Consider the following 27,118-nt stretch of genomic DNA (forward strand, 5'->3'; position numbering starts at 1 on the left):
AGCATGTGCAAAGGCCCTGGGGGGCCCATTAGGGCCGCAGTGGAGTGAGCAGAGCTTGGGCAGGGAGTGCTGAGATCCAATGCATGTTATGAGACCTCCCGGGGCTGCTGCACAGAGGGGCAGTGGCTGGAGGCAGACCAAAGACGGGGAAGTGACTCTTCAGAAAGTGGTGGCCCAAAAGAGACAAAGAGCACCAGGCAGGGAGGAGCTGGTGTTCCCACAGCCCAAGTTCCCATCCCTGCTCTAGCCCGGGGAGGCCCCTCTCGGGGACGCAGACTGGGGCGACACATCCTGGGGAGGGGACTTCAGTCTAAGTCACCTAGGGAATGAGTACCTTGGGGTGTAACACAGCAATGTCCAAATCTTGGCCTGTCCAGGGATTGCTGCGTGATCTTGGGTAAGTCGCATTGCTGATCTGAGCCTCATTTCCCCGTCCCCAGAGCGTGTTCTTCTGGGTTGTGACGAGGGCTTCAGAAGTCAACCTGTGCTGGTTTTCAGAGCTGAAGGTGTCCAGTGTGCCTGGCACATTGTAGGGGGCAGAACTGGGTGGCTGTTGTCATTGCTAAGGGCGACACCTAGATTTAAGCAAGTGGTGTTTTAAAAAGCAAGTAACAATAATCATAATAATTCTCTGGGGGCGCCAGGGTGGCTCAGTCGGTTGAGCGTCTGACTCTTGATTCCGGCTCAGGTCATGACCTCGTGGCTCATGAGACTGAGCCCCACGTTGGGCTCTGCGCTGACAGCTCGGAGCCTGTTTGGGATTCTCTCTCTTCCTCTCTCTCTGCTCCTCCCCCACTCGTGTGCACTCTCTCACTCTCTCTCAAATAAACAAACATTTAGGCACGCCTGGGTAGCTCAGTTGGTTAAGCATCTTGATTTCGGCTCAGGCGATTATCTCCTGGTTTGTGAGTCTGAGCCTCACATCGGGCTCTGTGCTGACAGTGCTTGGGATTCTCTCTCTCTCTCTCTCTCTCTCTCTTTTTCTCTCTCTTTCTCTCCACCTCTCTCCGCCCCTCCCCCATTTGCTCTCACTCTCTCAAAATAAACATTTAAAAACAAACAAACATTAAAAAAATAATTCTCACAATGTGCCTAAGCATTCACGCACTCTCTCACTTTAACACGGCAACCTTATCGAGAGACGTGCTGACATTGTCCCCATTTTACAGATGAAAAAACCGAGGTGCCAAGAGAGGGGACCTGCTGAGGGTTAAAGCATGTGGAGACACCCAATCCTTAGGGCCTCCAGACCTGCTGTATCCACCCCAGATGTATCCCCTGCCGTCGTCTTTTCCATGACACGTGTGCCTCCAACTTGGTGATGCTCCTTACTGGAGTTTTCTTATGTTAAGTCAATCTGAAGCGCTACAGCACATGAGTCTGGGTTTCGTTAAAAGAGCAACAGGGAGGGGCGCCTGGGTGGCGCAGTCGGTTGGGCGTCCGACTTCAGCCAGGTCACGATCTCGCGGTCCGTGAGTTCGAGCCCCGCGTCAGGCTCTGGGCTGATGGCTCAGAGCCTGGAGCCTGTTTCCGATTCTGTGTCTCCCTCTCTCTCTGCCCCTCCCCTGTTCATGCTCTGTCTCTCTCTGTCCCCAAAAAAGTAAATAAACGTTGAAAAAAAAAATTAAAAAAAAAAAAAAGAGCAACAGGGAGTTACTGACGGGTTTTGAGCAGGGGCAGGACGACCTGGTGACAGAGACTCTCTCCCTGACCAGACTTCAGTTGGGCTCCTCTGAGCCTTCGGCTCGCCTGGGCACAAGCTGGAGCTTCCCACCCTGTCCCTGTAAGAGTCCAGTTTTGGCAAGAATCCGGACAAGTTGGTTTAGCCAGAATTCCCTGCCCTCTAGGTCTGACCAAATTCCTCATCCCCTGCCTCCTCCCAGGGGATGTGTGACCGCCCATGTCTTCCGCAAGAATCCTGCCAGGCCAGCTTAGCCAGAGCCCCCCCACCCTTCCCCCTGCTATTTCCTCCTAGTAGTCTCACACTCCCGGACCCTGCTCTGTGGGTACACATCTTCTCCTCCCTGTATGTGGACGTGAGCCCCATCTCTCTCCCTGAATGCAAACCCCAACACAGGGGCCCCTGTCCCTATCGCGACAGTGCTGAACAAAGTCCGTCTTACCATTTCAGCAAGGGTCAGAAATAATTTTTTTTTTTTTTAGCAACAGTCAGATTTATACTTTTGAAAGCTCACTCTGGCTGCTGCACAGAAAACAAGCGAGGTCACGGATATTAGGGGAGGCATAAGGCAGGGGAGGAGGCCACTGCTTCTGGTGAGACAGTAGAGGTCCAAGTCATGGTGGGAAGGAATGGGGGGCAGATGGGTGGACAGTTATACTTTGGGGGGAGGAGTCTCCCTCTCATCCCTGCTTTTAGACCTTACCAGGCTGCTGTCACTCTTAAAGTGAAGCTCTGTAATTGAGACCCATCCACTTAGCCCCCTCTGGCTCTGGCCATGTCACTTCTGTCCACGTCGCTTCTCGTGTCCTAGCCCCACCACACTCCTGTCTCAGGGCCTTTGCACGTGTGCTAACCTTTCTCAGGAATGTCCTTTCCTTTGTCTATTCAATTCCTGGTCTTCCAGAAGACCCCGGGTCAACCAGCACTTTCCAGAGAAGACTCTCCTGGCTTCTCCAGCATGATGGCTGTCCCTGCTATGGATACAGTGGGACTTTATACCGTTGTGATTATTGGTTTAACATCTGCTTCCCCTAATTAGACTGTAACCCTCTGGGGCACAGGGCGTGGCAGGACAGGACCAACATGAGTTTTGTTTAGTCTAGGGCTTAGAACAGAGCTCATGTGCAATAACTATTTGTCACATGGCTGGACGGATGATTGGTCTTTATTGGGTGGAAAAGTTAGGCCAGATCTTCTCATCTGCTGCTGGCTCAAGTCTGGCCACTAGGCCGGTGCCATGAGATGGGGCCATGATAGTGGGCTGATGTCTCTGGTTGCAGGAGGCTCAAGCCGTGGCAAGTTGGGAGAAAGAATTTCTCCACGGACCCGTCTTCTCTGATAGGGCCAAGGGCAGGGCACTCACTGAGCCAGGGATGCTTATCCAGCCCACCACCTGACACCCTACCTTATCAACCTGCCTGCCATCCCTCTGGAGGAGGCACCTCCTCCAGGGCGGGAACTGGGCGGGCACTTTTTACTCTGGATGCTCAGCACCACAAAGGGAGGCCTGGCACCCATGATACCCAGTGAATGACTGCAGACGGGAACTGCACCAAACTCAGGTGTGGGATTCTCAGAGGCTGGGGTGCCCGGGGGACTCAGTTGGTTAAGCGCCCAACGCTTGCTTTTGGTTCAGGTCATGACCTCCCGTTCTTGAGTTCGAGCCCCGGATCAGGCTCTGCACCGACAGTGCTGAGCCTGCTTAGGATTCTCTCTCTCTCTCTCTCTCTCTCTCTCTCTCTCTCTGCCCCTCCCCCAATGGTGTTGTTTCTCTCTCAAAATAAATACACTTAAAAAAATAAAAATTAAAAAAATTCTGTGGTTAGTTGAGGAGGAAAAGGCTGTTCCTGATGCCATAACAAAACACCAGACTGGGTGGCATAAGCAACAGAAAGTGACTTCTCACGTTTTTGGAACCTGGGAAGTCCAAGTTCAGAATGCCCGAGATTTGGTTCCTGGTGGAGGACCCTCTTCCTGGCTTGGGGACAGCTGTATTCTTGCTGTGTCCTCAGTGGTGTCTTTGCACGTGGGGAGGGGAAAAGAGGGAGAGATTGAGAGGCAAGCAGAGCTGGTGGGCTCCAGCAGGGACCCACGTGCCACTTCCAGCCCTGGGACTATAGGCCCAGGACAGTTAAGGGGTTCCCTCCCTGCCCCTCCACCAACCTGAGCCACGGTCCAGGGCTGGGCTGGCTTTTAGGGGCTTCTCTTGCAGAGACTTGCAGTGGCCAGGCAGGGGACGGGGTGTGCTCACCTATCTCCATGCCTCAGTTTCCTCTCCTGTAAAAGGAGAGTATTGTCAATTTTCTGCAGACACAGAGGACTCAAGGAGGGAAGGCAAATTAAGAACAAAACAAGAGAACAAATGAACAGTTTCCCCTTTTTTTTCCCCCTTTCTTTTCCTCCCTTCCGTTCTACCTCTCTTTTTATTCGTTCTCATCGTTCCTGGAGCTCTTTTTCTCCGCTGAAACGGAGGCGCCGCGGGCCTTGCGGATTCTGGAGCAGAGGTCGGCTGGGCCCGGACCTGCCGCGGGTTGTTAGGGGAGGGACCTGAACGGGACCTCCACTTTTCAGGGGAATGTTCCGACCGTAGGTGCAGCACGGGCGGGCATCCTCCCGGCTCCCCCGCGGGACGAGGGGCCGCGGTCCCCTCCCCGAGCCCGGCGACCCGCGCTCCCGCCATCCGGCGCGCGGACACAAAGGTCCGGTCGGGGCTGGCCCCGCGCGCCCCGCCCCCTGGCCGTCCGGAGCCCCGGCTCCCATTGGCTGGGAGCTTGTGGAGGCGGAGCCTCAGCGGGCCAGCCCCGCGGAACACGCCCCCTCCCCAGCGAGCCTCTTGCAGTCGGAGCCGAGCAGCTGGCGGAGCGGAGAGGGTCGCAGGTAGGGAGCTCTTCCGGGCCCCCCAGAAGGGGTGTGGCGGGGTGCCCACCCCGGGGCCCCAGGAGCCGCCGGAACGGGACCTCGGGCTCCTTGCGGCCGCGGCCCGCATTCAGGCCCCTCGTGCAGGGTCTTCCAGGCCGCCGGCAGGGGGCTCCGGGCTGGGTCTCTGGGCCCCCAGGAAATGCCCGGCCGCCGCGGCCTGTTTGGGGAAAGCAGGTTACTCACGCCCGGGAAGGGGCGGGTGTGGCAGCAGCGGGAGGGATTGGGGGCTGGCGTCAGGCAGCGCTCGCGGCGTGCAGTGAAAGCCTCCCCCTCCCTTTCTCCTGTGGGCCGGAGCGTGGGTGGGGGACCCGCGGACCGGAGCGGGGCGCGGCACGGGGAGGGGGCGCCGACTCCCAGCCGGGCGGGGCGGGGAGGGCGGGGGCGGTGGGGGGGGGGAGCCGCCCTGGCGCCGTGCGATTGGCAGCATCTAGGGGAGGAGGAGCCGCCGGCCGCTCGCGGAGCGTTTGCGCCGGGATAGGGGGCCTCTGGGCGGAGCAGAAGAACTTCACCCGCGCCCACAGGCTCCCTGCCCGCAGGCCCCGCCGGCCGCCCGTTTGCAGGCCGGAAATACAACGTCGTATTTTGACTTTTTAAAAGGAAGCCCCCGGTCCCCACGGCTTCTCTGGGGTTGGGAGTGGATGTGTGTGTGGAGTGGGCGGATCGGGGATCAGCCGGTTCCACGCAGGGCCTCGGTTCCCACTGGTGGAGCTGTCTCCAGCTAGGAGGCCTCCCGGAGCCACAGTCTCCCCACCTGTAGACCGGTGGTATAACTTCTCCCTTTCATAACGGGGTGCGAGAGAGTAGGAGGAGGCTAACCCAGTCCCGGGAGAAATGTCGGCTACCGTCGTATTTTTTACTTGCTTTTGTGGTATTTCTCTGTCCCTGTCTCCATTCTTGCTCCTCCTGCCCTTTCGTCACTCGGAAGCCATAGGGAACTTGTAAAAACCATCGGTTCAAATCACCCCCGTGGCTTGAAATCACGGGCTCATGGCCCTAATTGTCTAAGTCCCAAACTTGTCCACAGGACTTTCTGGGACCCACCACCGCGACCTTCCTCCCCCAGGGCCTTTGCCCCTGCAAGTTCCCCTGCCAGGAATGAGCTCCCCGCCCCATTATCTTTAAGTGATCATTTTAAGACTCAACGCAGGGGCGCCTGGGTGGCGCAGTCGGTTAAGCGTCCGACTTCAGCCAGGTCACGATCTCGCGGTCGGGGAGTTCGAGCCCCGCGTCAGGCTCTGGGCTGATGGCTCAGAGCCTGGAGCCTGTTTCCGATTTTGTGTCTCCCTCTCTCTCTGCCCCTCCCCCGTTCATGCTCTGTCTCTCTCTGTCCCAAAAATAAATAAACGTTGGGAAAAAAAAAAAAGACTCAACGCAGAGCCGCCCCCCCCCCCCCCCCCCCCCCGCCCTCCGGCGGTTTTCGGCCAGGGCCCTCCCCATCTGCGCTTGCTCTCTCGGGGCGGCCTTGGTGACCGCGGGCTCTCAGTGCTCGCCTGTCTGCTCTCCCGCCCCCACCTCCCCCAAGTGGCGCTGGAGCCCCTCTGAAAAGAGCAGCTTTAAATCCAAACGACAGCCCTGCCTTAGTTTAAAGCTACGTTCTCTCTTCTGCTTATTATGGATCTTTGATAAGAAATACAATTGCTGACAAGTCTGTTTTGCTTGCCGTTTGCTACGAGCATTGTGAAACCTTTCCTGAATGTAACCCGCTATGTAATAGAGTAAGTTGTGAAACTTCCTAAATGTGGTCTGGTATGTAATAGAATAAGTGATTGTACATGAACTAACCGGCATTTCTCGCTTCTGTAAACCTGCTTGCTTAACATATTTTCCCCTTCCCCTTGGTTCCTCAGGAGAAACGAGAGACCTGGGCAAACTGTTTGCCTAGTCATCCTGGTCTGTGAAAAGCAAACTTAGCTTCAGTCCGCTTGCTTAACCCGCTTGTTCCGCTTCTGTACAACTGCTTGGCGTGACCGCGAAGAATCCCTAACTTCCCCATAACTTGTTCGTACCGGTCTATAAAAAGGCTGTAAAAACCTCACTCGGGGCCTCTTAGCATCACCGGCAACGAGTGAGCGGAGGTCCAGGTTCGAACCTGCAGTAAACGACCCTTGCCGCTTGGCTTTGACTTAGGGCTCTGGTGGTCTTTTGGGGGAGGTTTCGGAACTTCGGGCATTACATTTGGAGGTCCCACCGAGATCTCCCCCGAGCCCACCAGACTTCTGGTCAACGGGTCGTATCTGATTCCGATCGGTAAGTAAGCCGGCTCTAACGTTCTTCCTTTTCTCTCTGATCTGTGTTTCTTCTCTGGAGAACCGGGTCTGTCTGGAAGCTGGTGTGACCCTGGCGGACGAGCTATAGGGCACCCGGCCGGGGTCAGTTGGAGACGTCCACTGACAACCGGGGGCCTTCTTGGTCCATCGGGGAACCTTCTTGGTCCATCGGGGGACCTTCTTGGTCCATCGGGGGGCCTTTTTGGCCCATCAGGATTCTTTTCTGTGGGCTGCTTACGCCCAACGCGCCTGCGAACTAAATACTTTCATTTTCTCTATGAACTTCCAGAGTGCTAAGAAATATCTCTAGGCATCTAAAAGAAAAACCATCTAGGCATGCCAACTGTTACCCGTATTCTGATGTGATGTGTGTCTGTGTGTCTGTCTGTTAAATTGACTGGAATGATTGTTGGGAGTCAGGGGCACGCGCCTGACTTACCCTATGTGTAGTCCCACGGCGTAAGCTACGGGATTCGAGTGGGCTCTAACCCGATTTCCACGGTGATCCTCATATGGCTTAAGGCGGTCAAAATCTTTTTGATCCAAGCAGGGGGTTTATACCTGCCCGCCTATGCTAAGAGGCACCTAAGTTCCCGCGAGGGACGCAGATGGGCGAGTACGCGAGTGCTTCTATGTCAGTCTAAATGTATTGTCACCCCTGGGCCCTTGTAATCACCGCCGTCCTAGCCATAACCCTTTCTGTTGGGCTGGCCGAGACGGCACCAGAAAGTTGGAACCACTGTCAGAGATTCTTGTTGGCTCTTGTTTTTCTCTCGTGCGTCGGATGCTTTATCGGAATTAAGTGTTTTCTCGCCTAATCAGAATTAATTATCCCATCCTTTGTTTCTCTCCTTTCCTTTTTCCTCAGAAGCATAACATGGGCCAAACGCAGAGCACCCCTCTCTCCCTCCTTCTCGCCAACTTCAGGGACGTAAAAGCTAGAGGACACAACTTAAGCCTAGACATTCGCAAGGGAAAGTTGATCACCTACTGCCGCTCTGAATGGCCTACCTTTGGGGTCGATTGGCCTACAGAGGGAACCTTCTGCCTCCCTGTGGTCCTTAAAGTAAAATAAAAAATTTTCCTACCAGGGAAAGAAGGTCACTCGGATCAGATTCCCTATAGTCTGTGTGTGGCAAGATTTAGTGGAAAATCCACTTAACGGCAGGGTCATGCCAAATCCTGGCGGCTAAACCTATCAACCCTCCCAAGCCGCTAACTCCAACTGCACCCCCTGTTCTCCCCGACAGCCAAGATTTACTTTCCCTTGACCCTCCCCCTTACCAGATTCCTCCTCTTATTCCGCAAGCCGCCCCTATCCCTGCTCCCAACCCCGTTTCCCCTGCGCCGGCAGAGCCTCCCATAGCCCAGCCGATAGAAGAACTAGAAAATAGGGAGGCTCAACCCGCGCCCATGTCTAATGGGGGCGCAGTCCAAGGGCCGGCTGGGTGTACCCGTGGCCGGGCCCCACGTGAGCCAGGATTCCGCCTCCCTGACTCCACCGTAGCTTTACCCTTACGGGAAAAGGGTAGAACTCTACCAGTGACCTATATAACTGGAAAACCCAGAATGCCCGATTTTCTGACAACCCTAAAGATTTAGTAAGTCTCTTAGCGTTGTTTACCCACCAACCCACCTGGGATGATTGTCAGCAGCTCCTCCGAATCCTGTTCACCACCGAGGAGCGAGAAAGAATTCAATCTTGCTTGGAAGCAAGAAAGCTGGTTCCTGGAGATGACGGCCAACCCACTGCTAACCTCGATCTCATTAATGCAGCTTTTCCCTTGACCCGACCCCCACAGGATGGCTGGGACTACAACACGGCAGAAGGTAGCGGGGGCTGCGCATTTATCGCCAGACTCTAATGGCGGGTCTCCGGGCTGCTGCACGCAAGCCCACTAATTTGGCAAAAGTGTATTCAGTAATACAAGGTAAGACAGGGAGCCCTGCCGCTTATTTAGAAAGATTAATGGAAACCTTCAGACAGTATACCCCCATGAACCCCGAGGCCCCCGAAAATCAAGCTGCTGTTGTAATGGCCTTTGTAAATCATAAATCAGGCAGCCACTGATATTAGAAGGAAACTCCAGAAGCTAGAGGACCTGGAGGGAAAACAGATTCAGGACTTACTCCGCACTGCCCAGAGTGTCTATAATGATAGAGAGACTCCAGACGACAGGCAACTTAAAGCTACCGAAAAAATGACCGAAGTCCTGGCCGCTGTTGTCCAAAAGCCCCTGGATAAAGACCATTGTGCCTATTGCAAAGAAAAAGGCCATTGGGCCCGAGAATGCCCTAAAAGGAAAAAGCCACGTCATAATCAAAAACCGTGGCAGCCAAAAACCACACCCGCCCTCTTCACTCAAGATGCAGAATAGGGGGGACGGGGTTCGGATCCCCTCCCCCGAACCTAGGGTAACGCTACAAGCTACAAGTGGAGGGGAACCCAGTTCAATTCAATTCCTAATCGACACAGGGGCACAACATTCGGTCTTGATCAGACCCCATGGAAAAATTTCTGAAAAATCTTCCTGGGTCTAAGGGGCTACCGGAATAAAAAAATATCCCTGGACCACCCAGAGGACTGTGGACCTAGGAAATGGAAAGGTCACCCATTCCTTCCTAGTCATCCCCGACAGCCCCTGCCCCTTATTAGGAAGAGACTTGCTCACTAAAATGGGGGCCCAGATTCATTTTACGCCAGGGGGCCCCCAAGTGACTGGCGCTCACAACCAACCCATGACCATACTTACTCTAAGATTAGAAGATGAATATCGACTCCATCAGGAGCCTCCCTCACAAAGTCAAAACATAGAACCCTGGCTCCAGCAGTTTCCAGAAGCATGGGCTGAAACCGGGGGTATGGGGTTGGCTAAACATCGCCCGGCTCTATTCATAGAGCTGAAACTGGGGGCAGATCCAGTTCGGGTCCGACAATACCCAATGTCAATGGAGGCCAGAAATGGCATCACGCCACGTATCCGTCACCTCCTAGACTTGGGCATCTTGCGTCCCTGCCATTCAGCCTGGAACACCCCCCTGCTGCCTGTACGAAAACCTAACAGTGCGGACTACCGTCCAGTACAAGATCTGAGAGAAGTTAACCGCCGAGTCATGGACATACACCCAACAGTACCCAACCCCTATACCCTCCTAAGTGCCCTCAGCCCAGAAAGACAATGGTATACTGTCCTTGATTTGAAAGATGCTTTTTTCAGCCTGCCTCTGGCCCCCAAAAGCCAAGAGCTCTTCGCCTTCGAGTGGTCTGACCCTGAGAGGGGCATAAATCCTGGACCCGGCTCCCCCAAGGATTTAAAAACTCACCCACCTTGTTCGATGAGGCACTTCACGAGGATCTGGGCGAGTACCGGAATCAAAACCCCGAAGTGACTCTCTTGCAGTACGTCGACGATCTTTTAATCGTCGCTGAGACTGCCAAAGCTTGCTTGCAAGGCACCAGGAACCTCCTCCGGACACTTGGTGCCCTGGGGTACCGGGCTTCAGCAAAGAAAGCCCAAATTTGCAGATCTGAGGTAACCTACTTGGGGTATCTGTTAAGAGAAGGCCAACGATGGCTCGCTGATGCACGGAAGGAAACCGGCCTCCGCATCCCCCGACCCACAACATGAAGGCAGGTGAGAGAATTCCTGGGATCGGCCGGGTTCTGCCGCTTGTGGATACCTCGGTTCGCCGAGATGGCTAAGCCTCTTTACCTGGTCACCCGAGAACAAGTGCCCTTTGAATGGACAGAGGAAACTGAGCAGGCTTTCCAGCAAATTAAACTCGCCCTGTTGTCGGCACCAGCCTTAGGGCTCCCCGATGTCTCCAAACCCTTTCGTCTCTTCGTAGATGAAAATAAGGGGGTAGCCAAAGCAGTGCTGATGCAACTCCTTGGCCCATGGCCCAGGCCCGTTGCCTATCTTTCAAAAAGACTGGACCCAGTAGCGGCTGGCTGGCCCCCTTGCCTCCGTATGATCACTGCTACAGCTCTAATGGTAAAGGATGCTGATAAGTTAACTATGGGACAAGAGTTACATGTTACAACCTCTCATGCCATCGAGGGAGTCCTCAAACAACCTCCTGACCGATGGATAAGTAACGCCCGACTGGTTCACTACCAGGGACTATTACTAAATCCCCTCAGAACACTAAACCCTGCCTCCCTGTTACCAGACCCGGACTTGGATACCCCCCTCCATGACTGCGCTGAGATATTGGCACAGGTTCATGGAGTTCGGGAAGATTTACAGGATCACCCTCTACCAGACGCCAAGGTTACCTGGTTCACTGACGGCAGCCGCTTTGTACATCAGGGTCAAAGGTACGCGGGGACCGCAGTCACAACTGAAACTGAGACTGTTTGGGCAGAGCCTTTGCCAGCTAGCACCTCTGCCCAACGGGCTGAACTTGTGGCCTTAACCAAGGCACTGACTTTGGGAAAAGACAAGAGACTAAATGTGTATACCGATAGCAGATAAGCTTTTGCTACGGCCCACACACATGGAGCTATATACAGAGAGAGGGGACTGTTAACTGCAGAGGGAAAACTATCAAAAACAAAGAAGAAATATTGGCTCTTTTAAAGGCACTCTGGCTGCCTAAACGACTAGCCATCATACATTGCCCAGGCCACCAAAAACCGATCACACCGGTGGCCAGAGGAAATAATTGGGCTGGCCAGGTGGCCCGAGAGGTGGCCTTACAGGTGGACTATACTTTAATGACCACCCTACCAGACCCCGGTTCAGCTAGTTTACCAGGAAGTCCCACCTACACTAAAGAAGACCTAAACTGGATCCAAAAATTGCCTTTGACTCAGTGCCTTAACGGATGGTGGAGAGCAGCAGACTGTAGCATAATCCTCCCAGAAGAAATGGGAAATAAAGTCTTATCCAAGATGCACCGAGCCACTCATAAGGGCACAAGAAAAATTCAAGACTTAATGAGACATGCTAGGATCACCATTAAAGACTCCAGGACAAAAATTGAACAGATAGTTGCTAGCTGTAAAGCTTGCCAACTAACTAACGCTACCAACCAAGAGAAAAACCCTGGCTCCAGGACCCGCGGAACCAGGCCGGGAGCCTATTGGGAAGTAGACTTCACCGAGGTAAAGCCTGGAAAATACGGATATAAATATTTGCTAGTGTTTATAGATACCTTTTCAGGATGGACAGAGGCCTTCCCCCCAAGCATGTGACTGCGCAGGTAGTAGCAAAGAAAATGTTAGAAGACATCATGCCCAGGTACGGATTCCCTACCCTAATAGGATCAGACAGCGGACCAGCATTCATTTCAAAGGTAATACAAGGGATAGCGCAGTTTATTGGGGCTGATTGGAAACTACATTGTGCATATAGACCCCAAAGCTCAGGACAGGTAGAAAGAATAAATAGAACGCTAAAAGAGACCTTAACTAAATTGACCATGGAGACTGGCGCTAACTGGGTAGTCTTACTCCCCTACGCTCTGTTCAGGGTGCGAAACTCCCCCTACAAACTGGGATTAACCCCCTTTGAAATCATGTATGGAGTTACCCCCTCCTATAATTCCCAACCTACAGTCTAATGTGTTAACTGAATTTGATGATCATAAACTTCTTATTTCCCTGAGGGAACTCCAGCGCACCCACCAGGAAGTTTGGCCCAGACTGAGAGCCATTTATGAGACCAGGCCCCCTCCTGAGCTGCATCACTACCGACCCGGAGACCGGGTATATGTGCGGAGACATAAGCAAGAGACCCTCCAACCACGGTGGGAGGGACCCTACATTGTGATCCTCACTACACCCACCGCTCTCAAGGTCAACGGGATCGCCACCTGGATCCATTACACCCACGCCCGACCAGCTGATCCATCTGCGGTTCGAGAAGACTTCGTGCCAGAAGCCAACACCGCCTGGACGGTTGACCAGAGTAAGACCCATCCTTTAAAACTGACTCTGCGTCCAAAACCTGACCCCAAAAACTGGCGAAGACCAGAGGCCCAGGTGTCCCATACCAAGACAGTTGCAGCAACTCAGGACCCACAATGATCGAAGGAACACTCACTAGCGTGCTCCTGCTCACCTCCTATGGACTGATAAGTATTGCGGGCAACCCTCACATACCCTATACTTTAACTTGGGAGGTTTCTAACTGGGAAACCCAGGAAGTCTATAATACTACCACAAAGACAGATGTTCCCTTAAATACCTGGTGGCCTGATCTCTATTTTAATTTAGAACAGATGGCTAAGTCAGTCGGACTAGACCACGGAAGGGGAAAGGAAACAAGAAATTTCTTAAGCGAAACAGGGTTTTATGCATGCCCTGGGTTTGGACAGAATGCTCGCACCACGTGTGGGGGAGTTTTCAACTACTACTGTAGGTCCTGGAGTTGTGTCACCGCCAATGACGGTAAATCAAAATGGACGGTAACACCTCTTTACATCGACATGTCATTTGTCAGGCCCTGTGACATAGGTTTTTCCGGCCGAGGATATTACTCAGAAAATTGTAACCTTGTTCGTATCAAATTTCTAGAAGATGGAAGAAAAGAAACTAGATGGACCACTGGGCTTAGTTGGGGAATCTATTTGTATCGGGGACCACCCTACTATGCAACTGTTATTCAGATAAAACTAAAGGTAGAACCCAAGGTTCCACCAACCCTAGTAGGGTCAAACCAATCAGTAGGGCCCACAAGTAAGCCTAATACTACCCCGCGGTCCACAAATAAGGGCACTCATTCTCTGGCCACTCAGGTGGTCACTGTAACCAGGACTACTCCAAAAAAACCCCCAAAAATCCAAATCCCATTCAAAGATGACCCCTGGGGCGCCTGGGTGGCGCAGTCGGTTAAGCGTCCGACTTCAGCCAGGTCACGATCTCGCGGTCCGTGAGTTCGAACCCCGCATCAGGCTCTGAGCTGATGGCTCAGAGCCTGGAGCCTGTTTCCGATTCTGTGTCTCCCTCTCTCTCTGCCCCTCCCCCGTTCATGGTCTGTCTCTCTCTGTCCCAAAAATAAATAAATGTTGAAAAAAAAAAAAGAAAAAAAAAAAAAAAGATGACCCCTTATGGGTAATGATAAATAACACCTATCAGGCCTTAAATCATACTAAACCCAATAAAACAGAAGCTTGTTGGTTGTGCTATTCCACAAAACCTCCCTTTTACGAGTCATTAGCAATAGTAGGAGATTATAGCACTGCAAACAACTCAGACACTTGCAATTGGGGACAGAGAAGACCCGGCCTCACACTACCGGCGCTTACGGGAAATGGGACATGTATAGGAACAGTGCCAACAAAATATAGCCACTTATGCATAAATAACAGGAATATATTCAATACTTCAGAAAACTGGATTATTCCACCAAATAACTCATGGTGGCTTTGTTCTCATGCGGGATTAACCCCCTGCCTCTATAAGGATATGTTCAATCAGTTGGAATTCTGTGTAATGGTAATTGTGTTCCCAAAAATCACATACCACACAGCTGAGTGTATAGACCAGATGTGGATAGCACCCAAAAGAGTAAGAGAGACCTCATTACTGCAGGGGCTCTAACTCTGGCCACCATATTCAGACCCGGGGCCATCGGAACAGGGACAGGGATCTCGGCCTTAACTATACAAAACAAGGGATTTAGTATACTTAGAGAAGCGGTTGACGAAGATGTGGAAAGAATTGAAACTGCCATCACTTCGCTTGAAAAGTCCCTAACCTCCCTCTTGGAAGTAGTTTTACAAAACAGGAGAGGATTAGACCTGCTGTTCCTACAGCAAGGTGGTCTCTGTGCAGCACTAGGAGAAGAATATTGTTTCTATGCTGACCACACAGGAATAGTAAGAGATTCTATGGCCAAGGTCCGAGAAGGGCTAAATAAACGAAAAAAAGGAAAGAGAACAGGAGGCAGGATGGTTTGAATCCTGGTTCAGTGCGTCCCCATGGTTAACTACCCTGCTCTCCTCTTTAATCGGGCCCCTGGCCATCCTACCTCTCGCTCTCACATTAGGCCCCTGCATCATCAACAAAATTATTAATTTTGTCCAAGACAGGTTCAATGCTATACAATTAATGGTCTTACGAACTCAGTACCAACCGCTCGAGACATTACAAATAGAAAACCGAAGATCCAAGATTGGCTCTTTAGGCACAAGGAAAAGGGGGGAATGAAAAGAATAGCTTTAAATCCAAATGACAGCCCTGCCTTAGTTTAAAGCTACGTTCTCTCTTCTGCTTATTATGGATCTTTGATAAATACAATTGCTGACAAGTCTGTTTTGCTTGCCGTTTGCTCCGAGCATTGTGAAACCTTTCCTGAATGTAACCCGCTATGTAATAGAGTAAGTTGCGAAACTTCCTAAATGTGGTCTGGTATGTAATAGAATAAGTGATTGTACATGAACTAACCGGCATTTCTCGCTTCTGTAAACCTGCTTGCTTAACATATTTTCCCCTTCCCCTTGGTTCCTCAGGTACTTGAGAAAGGGGAGAAGCGAGAGACCTGGGCAAACTGTTTGCCTAGTCATCCTGGTCTGTGAAAAACAAACTTAGCTTCAGTCCGCTTGCTTAACCCGCTTGTTCCGCTTCTGTACAACTGCTTGGGGTGACCGCGAAGAATCCCTAACTTCCCCATAACTTGTTCGTACCGGTCTATAAAAAGGCTGTAAAAACCTCACTCGGGGCCTCTTAGCATCACCGGCAATGAGTGAGCGGAGGTCCAGGTTCGAACCTGCAGTAAACGACCCTTGCCGCTTGGCTTTGACTTAGGGCTCTGGTGGTCTTTTGGGGAGGTTTCGGAACTTCGGGCATTACACCTCCAGGGCAAGAACTGGGTCCTGTAGCGTCGTGGAGCTGGGCCAGACCCAGCGGGGCCCTGGGGGCCCTGGGGCACGGCTGAGGGTGCGTTCTCCTGGGAGGCCGACGGTCTTCCTTTGTCCCATGGAGTGGCAGAGTCAGGGCTTTTCGCTTGTGTGCCATCAGCAGGGACTGGAATGGGAGGGATTATTCTAGGTCGCCCCATGCCTGACAGTTTCACCATTAGCGACTCAACTATTGTTGGCTGAGCCCTTTGTAGCTGGCACCGTCTGCACCACGTGTTCGCGGGCCTGGGGTGCTGCATTACTCTCCCGTTTGACAAATAAAGAAACTGCGGCATGGAGCGGTGAGGTCTCTCGCCAGGGGTCACATAGGGGAGCAAAGAGTAGAGTCAGGCCGAGACTCGGGTCAGCAGCCTTAGCCGCTGGGTGGTGGGGTGGAGGCAAGGATGCCGTGTGGGAATACGTGACCTGGGGGTGATGGGGTTCTGGTTACGAGCTGGGGCGGGCCCGGGGGTGGGGGCGGGGCGCGGTGCTGGGGGACCTTCTTGGGGGTGGGGGGTGCTGGTCCTGCCGAGGCCGTCGTCGGGGTGCTCCTGGGTGGGGCGGGCATTGCTGGAGGGGCTGCCGGTCCTTCGGGTTTCCGGCCTCTTCCTGGCACTCTGGGGCCCCGGCGGGGGTGGGGGGCGGGGGGAGTGCGGGAGAGCAGTTCCCGGAGGGGCACGGCCTGGAGGGGACTCCTGGGGCGCAGTCTCTCCTCCGCCTTGTTTGTGTTTGTCTTTGCAGCCAGCTCTTTTGGCCCCGGGCCAGCGGGCGCTGGCTGGCACTCCAGCAGAGGCTGTCCCTGCCCCGCCCCCCCCCCCCCCCCCCCCGCACTCCCCGTCCCTCCCCTGCATCCCTCCATCCTCTCCCTCCCCCGCGGGAGCTCGCTCTCTCCCGAACAATGGAAGGGAATGTGGCGGAGGCCAGCCTCAGGCCCCCTCCTGGGGCCTCTCTTGCTTCCTGGGACCCTTCTGTCCTGCCCCTCAGTTCCCCCACGTTGGGGCCCAGCTGGACTGGAGCTCGGGAGGGGAGTCCCCGAGTCTCAGCCTCAGTTTACAAAGGAAGAACCTGGGCTGACAAAGGAGTAACCGGCTGACTAATCTAGAACCTCACCCCTTTCCGCCCCCAGTTTCCCTTTCATCCACCTGGTTCCAGCCGGGGCCCTGCCACCCACTGGCTGTGAGGGTGGGCAGGTCGTCAGCCCGCCCAACTCTGGGGTTTCTGTGCCTTCTGTGGACCAGTGGCACCTGGCTCACCAGGAGCACTTTTGAATTCCAGAGTCTCGGGGCCCCATCCTCGACCTTCAGAATCAGATTCTGCATTTTGTCCCCCTCCCCAGAGACTTGTGGGGACACTAAAGTGTGAGCGCCTCTCTGTGCCTTAGTTTCCCCACCTGTAAAATGGGGATGATAAAAGCACCTCCCCCTGTTGTGCGGGACGTGGGGACGCATCTCGCTCCGTCTGGCCCCAGTGCCCTGTCCCCTTCCTTTTGTGTGGACTAGTTCGGAGCCCTCCCCACGCGGCAGCAGTGGCCTGGCCCTGCAGCTGGGTGTCTGCCTTCCCCCAGCCAGAAACCCACAGAAGGCTTTCCAGCGTAAGCTTGGTGTGGTCTGGCTTTGCCACTTGGACCCAGGTCTTGCTCCCCCACATCTCCACCTTCCTACCCTCAGATGTGTGAAAGCTACCAAGAATGGAGCCTTGGGAAATGAATTGTGAACTCCCTCTCACTAAAGTGTGAATGGTTGAAAACACTGCCAAGGCTCCACTCCCTGGACTAAGCACCCCGCTCTTTGGCTTAAGACTGACTCATCCTTGATGGGTTGGTGGGTTCTCAGGGCAAGAGGGCAGGAGGTGGGGGCTAATGTAGGGTTATCTGGAGCCCCCAGATACGTGAGGGGGTTGATGGGCGGCGGGTTGGGAAGGCCCGATTCTGGTGCCTGGCTGAACTCCGACAACCTGAGGGGAGGACCAGCCCGGCCTGTGGAAAATTCCCAGGCTATTTTGGGTTGAGGCCCCCTTCTCCACCCTTTCCTGGGATCTGGTTGGAGGCCTTGCTGACATACCCCTCCCTGAGGGCAGCCAGGGTGGGTGTGGCTTCCTGACTCCCTCACCTCTAGACCCTGGGTCCCCCCTCCCCTGGCTGAGCATTGTTGAGGACCTGGGGCGGTAGCTGATGGAGGTGGGGGAGTGGGAGGGGAGCACCCCCCCCAGACCACCTGCTTTGAAATGCAAACCCTCATTCCCGCCCCCCTCCCCTGCTTGCTTTTTCTTCATGACATTTTCACTGTCCCACATACTGTGGGTTTCGCTAGTTTACTTACTAGCTGGGGGACCCAGGCAAGTTACTTGACACTTTGTGCCTCGGTTTTGCCATCAGTGAAATGGAGATGAATTGAGCTGTGATGCGTCAAGTGCTGTGAGCACTTCCCGGTTGCAGGACACTCTTGTCCTGCTGATTGTGGGGCTCCAGTCCCTGAGCCCAAGCTCCTGTGGGCAGGAATTAGCTGTCTTGGTTTCCATTTCCTGTGCCTAGTGGGGGGCCCAGTAACTGTTACTTGGAAAGGATGCAGCCTTCGTCTGTCCTCGTCCTCGTCCTCCGGTGCCCCATTCCTCTGATGCCCTAAGTGGCCAGTGTGCTCGGGGAGGGGGGGGGGGCACGTGCGGCCCCCGCTGGTCCAGTAGTGTGCACACACAGGCAGTGACATGCCCGTGTGTGTGTGTACACACATATACTTGTGCGTATACACATATACACGTGCACACAGCACAATGGCTGTGACGTGCCTTGGCAGGAGGGACGTTGGTCCGAGTTTGCTGCAGATCGGAGGCCCATCCCAGGTCTGAGCTTCGGGCACCTGTCTGCACCCTCCTTCTGCGGGGGGGAGTTGAGTGTGTGGGCTGCTCACGGAGGGCGCTGGTCGCAGAGCGCGGCCCTGCCTCCTCCCACCCTGGGCTGTGCTGGGGGGTGTGGGGCCGGGCTTTGGGACCCCTCTCCCCATCTGTGCTTGGGGGGGCAGCAGCGGCTGCTGGGTTGGCTCCTGGGTGACCGGCTGCCCCCTCCCCCAGCTGTTTTCCTTACAGCTGGACTCTGACCCGACCTCCCCCACACAGAGGTCATTCACTGCTGGGCCCTGGGGGTGGGCTGGCTCCTGGCCAGGCCCCAGCTGCTCTCCTCCAGCTCAGATGGCCGGAGAGAGGCAGGCAGGGGGTGGTGAAGGCCCCAGGGTCTCCCTGCACCCCTCCATCCCAGTTTCTAACACTGCCAGGTAAGTGGGACGGTCCCCACCCCCGCTGGACTGTGCCAGCTGGAGCACGCCGAGCGCACAATGGCCGCCAGCCAATGCTCCTGGTTCTGGGGCTGCTTGAGAAGGGAGCCCTGCTCGGGGCGCCTGGGCGGGTCAGGAGGTTAAGCATCTGAGTCTTGATTTTGGCTCAGGTCATGATCTCACGGTTTGTGGGTTCGAGCCCCGCATTGGGCTCTGTGCTGACAGCACAGAGCTTGCGTGGAATTCTCTCTCCCTCTCTCTCTGCCCCTCCCGTTCACGCTTTCCCTCCTCTCTCAAAATGAAAATGAAAATTAAGACAAAACCAAACAAGAATTTAAGGAGAGAATCGTGCTCTGTGCCGGCCCCAGCTCTGGGCCCTAGGGACGTGGAGGGACCCTGTGCAGCCCTCAGGTTCCTTGCCCGCCAAGGCTGTGGGCTGCTCTTGGCATCTCTGAGGGTTGGATGTATTTGGGGATTCGGGGATGCTGGGATGGAGAGAAAGGGGCCCCTAATTTGAGCCTGTTGCATTAATTCAGGGGGAGGTGGGTATGGTAAGGGGCATGGGACTGACAGATGGACAGATGGGTGTGAGGAGAGGAAGACGCACACGATGTTGTTGATCCCCGTAGTTCCTCAGCTGGCCCTCTCCCGGCTCTCTGTCCCTGGTGCCCACCACACTGCCCCCTTGCTGGCCTTCAGCCACACCTGGGTGGGCTCTTGCCAACCACAGGGCCTTTGCATAGGCTGTTCTGTCTGCCTGGAAGAGCCTCCCTGTCTTTTTGAAAGGTTGACTCTTACTGTTCAAGACCCAGCTTTCCCCTCGTTAGAGAATCATCTCCACCCTGGTACTCTGTCTCCCCGTGTATTTCTTACCAGCCCTTCTGGGAATCTGTAGCGATCTTATTCATGTGTCTATTTACCTGTTTATTCTCTGACTCCAGACTCAGGCCCTGTGTCTCTAGTGCCATGAACTAGGGCCTGACACTGATCACCTGTTTGTTGAATGACCTTATGATGGCAGTTATAACAGTCCTAGCTGATAGGCCCTGCTCACTTGTTCTGGGTAGATAGCATGCTGAGTGCTTAGCGTGTAGTATTTCATTTCACCTTCATGGCCGTGGTGTGAAGTCAGATGTGCCTGACTCCAGAGGAGGAGAAGGAGACTGGATGGAAGAAGAGAGGGCTATTCCCTCCCCCTGGTGTCCCATCTGCTGTCCTGGGAGGCCTGGGCAAGGCGCTCCCTTCTCTGGATCAGCACCCTTCCCAGAACCCCAAGCATTGGAACATTCCAGGACTCTATGACCTGTATTGGTGGGTGGTGCTGGAGCCCTGACCCCCCAGCCGAGCAGCCGGGGCCTGCATGAGGTGGGGGCTCCCCGATCCTCCTTGGCGGTGGCTGCAGCTGAGAGAAGGGTCAGGAGGTAACTATGTCACTTCCTCCAGGCAGGCAGCTGGCCTTCTCCCTTCCCAGCCAGGCAGAACTAAGGCCAGACGGCTGTGTGGGGGACTGAGGGGAGACTCAGGGGGAGGGGGACAGGTTGGGGGGAGGAACCAGGCCTGTTCCTTGGGGGGGTTTGGGTTGCGGGCAGAGGCAGCTCTGCTGGGTGATGTAGGTTGAAACCCCAGTGCTCTGGGGCCACTGAGTCCGTATAAATGAGGGAAGCAGGGGTGGCGAACAGGAGTTCGAGGTTGTCAGAGCTTCGAGTTTTGTTTTTCCAAGAGTAGTGGGAAGCCTGGGTTGGGATGTTTTCAGCGTGAAAACCCTGTGTGAGCCACATAAGCCCGTCGGCCTGCTTCCGTCCCAGCATGGCGTGCCTGGGTGAAGGAGGAGTTCGGGGTTCCCCCGCCATCCCTGCCACGGGGCCCCGCTCTGGTTCGTGTCCTCTGCAGGTGCCAGGGGACGCCCACTCGGCTGCCCCACTTTGCAGATGGGGAAATTGGTCCCAGAGAGCGGAAAGGACTTACCCAAGCACCTCTGGCTCCTGAGCTTTGCTTTCTTTCCTGGTGACCTTGAGCCCAGGCCTAGGTAGCGCGGGTGCCTTGGCAGTCGGTCACGTGTTCAGTGCAACGGCCATGTCCTGCTCTTGGCAAAAGTGCCAGAGTCCGCTCCCCCCAGGCCCCCAGCCGGGTCTGATCCCACCTCTGATACATGTTAAGGGTCACCGAGGGAACTGGAGTTCCTGGCGGCCAGTGACCCAGGCAGGTTGCAAACTGACTGAGCGCCTGGTGGAGATGGCTGTCTTGGCGATGGTCCTGCCACTGAGGGTCCCTCAGGCCCACTGTCCTAGATGCAAGCTTGTGACGGCCCCTGGGGGATCCAGACCTGGGGTCTGCGCCTCTCGGGTGTGTGTCCAGAGTTTCTCGGGGGAACGCTGTGTGCTCTGCCCTCTTTTACCTCTGCCTTCCGGAACCACAGTGCCTGGCTAAGTGCTTGACTTAGCAGGTCAAGGCTGTTGAGTGGCTGGAGTGTGACCTAGGTAGCTGGCAGTAAAGGATCCCTGCCCGCCTGCCCTGCCTCCCTCGCTGCCCCCTTCCTTCCCTCCCTTTCACAAGTATTGACTAAGTGCCCTGAGTGTGCCGGGGGCACAGAGGGGACTGATGGCATCCGTGACGTGGGGCGAGCAGGCATTTCCTGGCAGAGCGATGCCCGAGGGAGGCCGCGGCTGCCGCGGGAGCCGAGGAGGCACCTGACCCAGCTGGGGCGAGCCTGGCCTGCTGCCGGATGAGGTGACCTCCACGCCGAGTGAGCCTCGCGCCTGCATTGCGCAGCCGAGAATGTGGGTCTCCGATGGGAGACTGTCAGACATGGGGGTGGGCTGCATCTGGGGTCCCCCCTTGCAGGGCATGAGCCCCTGAGAGCCCTCGGTGTCTTCCTAGGTCAGCCATGTCATCTGAGCCACCACCGCCACAGCCCCCAACACACCAGGCTTCGGTCGGGCTCTTGGACACCCAGCGGGCCCGAGATCGGTCACCGTCCCCTCTCCGGGGCAACGTGGTCCCGAGCCCGCTGCCCACCCGCCGGACGAGGACCTTCTCGGCGTGAGTCTCGGGCTAGCCTCCTGCCCAGGGCCAGAGTCATTGTATCTGGCCATCTCTGTGACTCAGTGTCCCGGTCTGTCACATGGGGAGACTTGGGTTGGGGTAAGGACTGGTGAGGCACCCTGTAAACTCTGGAAGGCAATGCCCCAGGTCCCTTGAGCCTGTGGCAGGCTGGGGTTCATAACAAGTAGGAAATCACTGGGGTCTTAAATCAATGGGTTTTAACCATGCACAAGCCTCTTCCTTTGTCGGACCGACCTCGACTTCCTCAGCTGCAAAATGGGGACAGCAGCAGGCTGGGCACAGTGCTGCAAAGGACCTGCACAGTGCCTGGGAGCTGTAGATCTCAGGCCCAAGTTGTAGAGGCCGCTGCCGTCACTAATAGTCTTCAGAGGGATGCTCGGAGAGCTTTTGGTCTAACCCCCTTTTTGGATAGAGAAACTGAGGCCTGAGAAAATTTGCTGGGGTCGTCAGAGAGTCACTCTTATTAGAGTCTTTGTGAATGGCTCCCAGAGTTGTGCAGTGCACAACCTGCATAGCTGTACATAATGGCCCTGGTTACTATCCGGGGCATGGCTTTTAAGGGGGCACTGGGATGAGCTGGGTATGCCTTAGGAGAGTGGGTGGCTGTTCTGGAGGGCTGGTAGGGGCCCCCACTCACACTTTTCCCCCCTCTTTCAGGACGGTGCGGGCTTCGCAAGGTCCTGTCTACAAAGGAGTCTGCAAATGCTTCTGTCGATCCAAGGGCCACGGCTTCATTACCCCGGCCGATGGTGGCCCCGACATCTTCCTGCACATTTCTGAGTGAGTCAGGGCTGGTTTGGGTGGTTTGGGGCTGGGCAAGGAGGCAGGGGGAGTGAGTGTGTGACTGACAGGTGCTGCGTGTGAGGGCGTGAGCCTCTGCCTGTGACCTGTGTGTGACTGTTTGGGGGTGGGGCATGTGGGAGGCTGCAGGTGACAGTCTGCACGTGTATGTGACGGAGAGCGAGACAGAGGGAGAGAGGGAGAGACTGTTGAGAACCATGGGATGGGTCCGGTGGATGGGAGGGGTGTCACTGAGCTGCGGAGTACGTGTGACCCAGAGTCTGACTTCCTGCCTGCCTTGGGGGAGCCACTCAGTGAGGCTGGGGGCTGCCCAGCCCCTCTGCTCCAGGAAGGAAGTTTGGAGCTGGGCCCTTTCTCCTGCGACTTGCTCACTGACGTCCTTCCTTCCTGAGTGTCTGGAAACCCTTGGGAGGCTGAGGCGGGGCCCGCACGTCCGCGGCCTTGAGGCTGGAAGGCATCCAGCGGCCCGTGCTTCGCTCCCTCCCCCAGTCAGCCTTCAGCTATGTGGGGACCGAATCGGGCACTGCCTTGCCCCTGCCCCGTTCTTTGGCCTCTGCACCCCCAATCTTTTAGTCTGTGGCAGGCTGAGTCCTATGCCACACGGCAGACCGGGCAATATATAAACACCCCGTTTTTGGAGATAGGGTACCGTTGCAAATGTCTGTTGTGAGGGGAGAATTATCCCTCCTTTACCTCTTGCCCTCCCAAAGTCCTTACACGCCAGGCCTCGCACAGGCTCCCGGAGAGTACAGACAGCAGCAGGGTGTTAAAGCCACGCATCTGATGGGTGCGTGAATGCGTATGTGGCTGTGAAAATGTGTCTTCATGTCGCCTCTTTCCGGAAGGGATCTGTAGTGGTTTACAAGGATATTCGCAGTGCACCATGAAAAATCAGTAAGGAAAACTGGGGGCGGGGGTGGGGGCGGGGGCGAGTCAGAGAGATGGACGTGCGGCATCCTGGTGGCCCGACCAAAGAGGGAAGCACCGTTGGCCACGTGCGCTTTCCCTCAAGGCGGAATCCCTCAGATCAGTTCCAGGATCTGAAGGGGATTTTCCTCTTGCTGGAGGTGTCCTCGGGGGGCATCAGCATGGGCACCTCACCAGGGTGGGTGAAGTGGTGACTTGTGTCCCATAGGGAGAACGGTCACAGGGAGGGGACCCTCCTGGAACTCGCGTTCAGCACGGAAGGGACTTGCCTTCAGGCTTGCTGGGTGTCTGGGAAGCTGGAGGGCAGAGACGCACACAGCTGGGGTTCGGGGCTCTTCTGGGACCAGGGCGGCTCTCCCTGCTCTTGTGTCCACAGGCCCGTGACACCCATGCGACGGACAGTATGAGCTCCTGCAGAGGCAGAGCTCGGTCTGGGCCTCAGAGTGCGGGGAGGTGGGGGGACCTGGTCCCGCAGAGACACGGTGGCTCCCTGGTGGCAGGGCAGGAGGGGCAGGTGCTCCAAAAGCTCGGGCTGGGGTCCTGGGTGCGGCACGGAGCTGAGTGAGGCTTTTGTGGGCGCTGGGCACTGAACGCTGTCTCCCTGCTCCCACAGCGTGGAGGGGGAGTATGTCCCCGTGGAAGGCGACGAGGTCACCTATAAGATGTGCTCCATCCCCCCCAAGAACGAGAAGCTGCAGGCCGTGGAGGTGGTCATCACCCATCTGGCCCCGGGCACCAAGCACGAGACCTGGTCCGGCCACGTCGTCAGCTCCTAGGAGATGCTGGAAGCATCCCTTCTCCTGGGCTCGCGGGAGACTCTGGGGGGGGAGGAGGAGGCAGAACCAAACTGCAGATGACGGTCTACCGCTTGAGATGGGGCTTCAGAGCGGGGAGTACTGTCCCTTTCAAGCATCTTCCGGAGGAAGGGGCGATGGGGACAGGCACTGGCATGCTCTCGGCCACCAGCACAGCCTTGGACCGTTCCAACAGCCTCTCACCATCTGAAAAGCATTAAAAGCATGGAAAAAGGAGGGGTGCCCGCTGGTGGCTGAGTGGATGGTCCAACCCCAGCCCCGGGGGTGGGTCAGGTGGGCGCTTCCCCAGCCCACAGAGTCCTTGTGCCCCTGGGCTGGAGGCTCAGAATCCCCAGATCCAGCCCGCCCCGGGGGCTGACGGGAGGCCCTATGCGTTTCCCACCTGCGTCTACCCTCCTTGTGTCTGTGTTTGGCCCTCAGCAAAGCGGGCTCTTTTCTGTTGGTCTGTTTGGTTTGTTCTAGGGGAGCTGGCCTCACCGGGCGGCGGGGGGGAGGCACGAGAGCGGGGGTCTTTGGTGCCTTTGCAGCGGGAAGAATCCCAACTGGGCGCCTGGGAAAAGAGTTTCCCCAGGAGCCCTGAGCCCTCCCCTCGGCCATGCCGTGCTCAGCTGAATCCTCTCTCCTCTTACCCTCAATTTAGCAGACAGTTCACAGCCGTGGTCGTTTAGGTGGTGGGTCGGGGTGGGGGTGGGAGAAGGGCGGGTCTTTGTTTAAAATCAGAGCTCGGTCCAGAACCCTCCGGAACAGAGTCGGTCGTTCGTGGTGGCTCGCTTCTCAACAGCCTGGTAAAGTCAAAACTTGGAGGAGAAAATGCCCCTTTGGTGATGGGGTTTTCCTGAAAACTGGTGTTAAGAAAAGCTGAGGGTTTGTTTGTTTGTTTTCTTCTCTAATAACCAAGGCTTTTGCCCAGGGCCAACCCTGTTTGCACTTGGCTGTCGACATTTCGAACCTTTGTAGATATTTTCCATACACAAGTCCTGAGGCTTTTCTTTGCGGTGGCTTGCTTTGGCTCTAAGGGTGATGTAAAAATAGAAATAGCTGGGTGGGTGATAATGTTTTGAAATGTGTGGCTTGTGTGTACTCAAAGGTACGTTTTGTCAGTTGCAGGGAAGTGAACCCTGTAAAGCTGGCTTGGAAGCAGACAGCAATGTTGCAAAGGAGGGAGGGCGGCCGATGGGTTGTGGAAGAGGCGAGGCCGAGTGCCTCGGTCTGTGGATGGATTTGTCTTTAAGCGTAGGAATGGCTTCCTTTGCAAGATAGAACTCTTTTGCTCATGACCGGTGGGAGCTGTCTGAAAATTGGCAAATAGCGTTTGGCTGTGTGCATGCGAACAGCCCGCTGCGGTCAGCGGTGGATCTGCCATTTCCTGGCCTGTTGTGCCCCTCGAAGGGTCCTCGGTCTGCTGCCTCTGCCTTCTGCTGGGTCCAGGGTGGCCCCTGCCCTCCAGCCTGTTCCCGCAGGCCCCCTGGAGACACCACACTTCCTGAGCCACTTCTGCCAAGGACCTTCGGGCTCCCAGAGGTCGAGAGCCTGCGTCTAAACCCCACCCCTGGTGGTGTTCCTGGTCTTGGCCTGGCCTCAGCGGTCGGGGCTCTTTGCGGACACGTTCTCGTTCTTGGTCGGACACAGAGTCTCCATTTACAAGAAGCTCTGGGAGGAGCCTGGTGCCGGTGATGAGCTGGGGTGGCGTCCGGGATTCCTTCCCTCTCTCCTCCCGCCCGTCACCTCTGTCTCAATAAAGTGTGTTCTGTGCAAGGCTGGGTGTTGTCCGTGAGGGTGGAGGCCGGCTTCTTGAAGCCAGCAGGTAAGGGCGTCTTCCCAAGCGGGGCTGACCCCCTGCTCCACCATCTGGCTTTTGTGGCTGCTGAATAAGAGAGTGGGACCATCCCCTTTTCTGTAGTCATCACATTCTCCAGCGTAGGGCGGCTTAGCAGTAGAGGGTGGCTTCGCGTGAGCAAAATGCCACTGACTGCATCAGCTGTGGCTAAATGTTGATGCATTTGGACGTTTCCCGCGTGAGCAGAAGCAGGGCCGGCCGGACAAAGGTTAGTCCGGAAGCAGGAGGTGCGAAAGCCTGTGGTCTCCTCGTCCGGGAGCGCAGTGGGGAGATGCAGGGCCGCGGACGGACGCTGGGCCGTTCTGGGTTGAACTTTGGGTTAGGCTGGGATGGTCTTGCCCGGCCAGCGTCTCCAAAGGGCGGGTGGATCATTTTTATTAGCGCAGAGGTGGATGTTTTTACTGCGGTACTGATTTTCAAAGTGTACTGGGGAAACGTCCAGTCAGCCCCTTGAACCTGGGTAGGGAGAAGTTGAAGTAGGCATTTATTCACAACAAGGAGACGTGTCCCAGCGCCGCACTCGGCATCGGACGGGAGGTGCTGAGCCTGGAGAGGGTGCCCCAGTCCAGCTCCGAGTGAAGGGTTGAGCGGTGGTGGGAGGGAGCCCGGGGCCTGGCTGCGGGGGCAAGTGGCCCGACTGGCCAAGGACAAGAGCGGTTAAGCAGGAGGAAGCAGCGGTTGGAGAGGAAGGGATTCAG

At 55.7% G+C, this 27,118-nt stretch overlaps 2 protein-coding genes and 1 long non-coding RNA gene across 4 annotated transcripts; 2 read left to right on the forward strand and 1 right to left on the reverse strand.

Annotated features, from left to right (window-relative positions):
* Positions 1-1,597: 1,597 nt before the first annotated feature.
* LOC125154776 (uncharacterized) lies at positions 1,598-4,402 on the reverse strand. The gene is made up of 3 exons (XR_007147922.1): positions 4,097-4,402; positions 3,845-3,958; positions 1,598-3,699 (listed from the first exon to the last, which is right to left on the reverse strand). It is a non-coding gene; the product is annotated as an uncharacterized LOC125154776 (long non-coding RNA).
* A 90-nt stretch (positions 4,403-4,492) lies between these two features.
* Positions 4,493-26,338, forward strand: CARHSP1 (calcium regulated heat stable protein 1). Of its 2 annotated transcripts, none has more exons than XM_047837498.1 (4): positions 4,493-4,558; positions 21,855-22,016; positions 22,698-22,820; positions 24,382-26,338. In XM_047837498.1, the coding sequence occupies exons 2-4, from the start codon at positions 21,862-21,864 to the stop codon at positions 24,542-24,544; spliced, it is 441 nt and encodes a 146-aa protein (XP_047693454.1). In that variant the 5' UTR covers positions 4,493-4,558; positions 21,855-21,861; the 3' UTR covers positions 24,545-26,338. The 2 variants fall into 2 exon arrangements, with proteins under 2 accessions (XP_047693454.1, XP_047693453.1); XM_047837497.1 differs by lacking the exon at positions 4,493-4,558 and adding an exon at positions 19,308-20,398.
* On the forward strand, positions 9,069-12,782 carry LOC125154047 (uncharacterized). The gene is given in 5 exon segments (XM_047837713.1): positions 9,069-9,120; positions 9,410-10,147; positions 10,150-11,403; positions 11,406-12,168; positions 12,481-12,782. Coding segments are annotated over 4 exon segments (2,706 nt in total). The 3' UTR covers positions 12,068-12,168; positions 12,481-12,782.
* Positions 26,339-27,118: the final 780 nt, after the last annotated feature.

Source organism: Prionailurus viverrinus, chromosome E3 (assembly GCF_022837055.1).
Source record: "Prionailurus viverrinus isolate Anna chromosome E3, UM_Priviv_1.0, whole genome shotgun sequence".
Lineage (NCBI taxonomy): Eukaryota > Metazoa > Chordata > Mammalia > Carnivora > Felidae > Prionailurus > Prionailurus viverrinus.

Bases quoted from the DNA above. Each gene is read 5' to 3' on its own strand.
- CARHSP1 (XM_047837498.1), top strand. From the start codon at position 21,862: ATGTCATCTGAGCCACCACCGCCACAGCCCCCAACACACCAGGCTTCG. The intron at 22,017-22,697 runs GTGAGTCTCGGG...CCCCTCTTTCAG, and splicing joins CGGACGAGGACCTTCTCGGC to GACGGTGCGGGCTTCGCAAG. The intron at 22,821-24,381 runs GTGAGTCAGGGC...CTGCTCCCACAG, and splicing joins ATCTTCCTGCACATTTCTGA to CGTGGAGGGGGAGTATGTCC.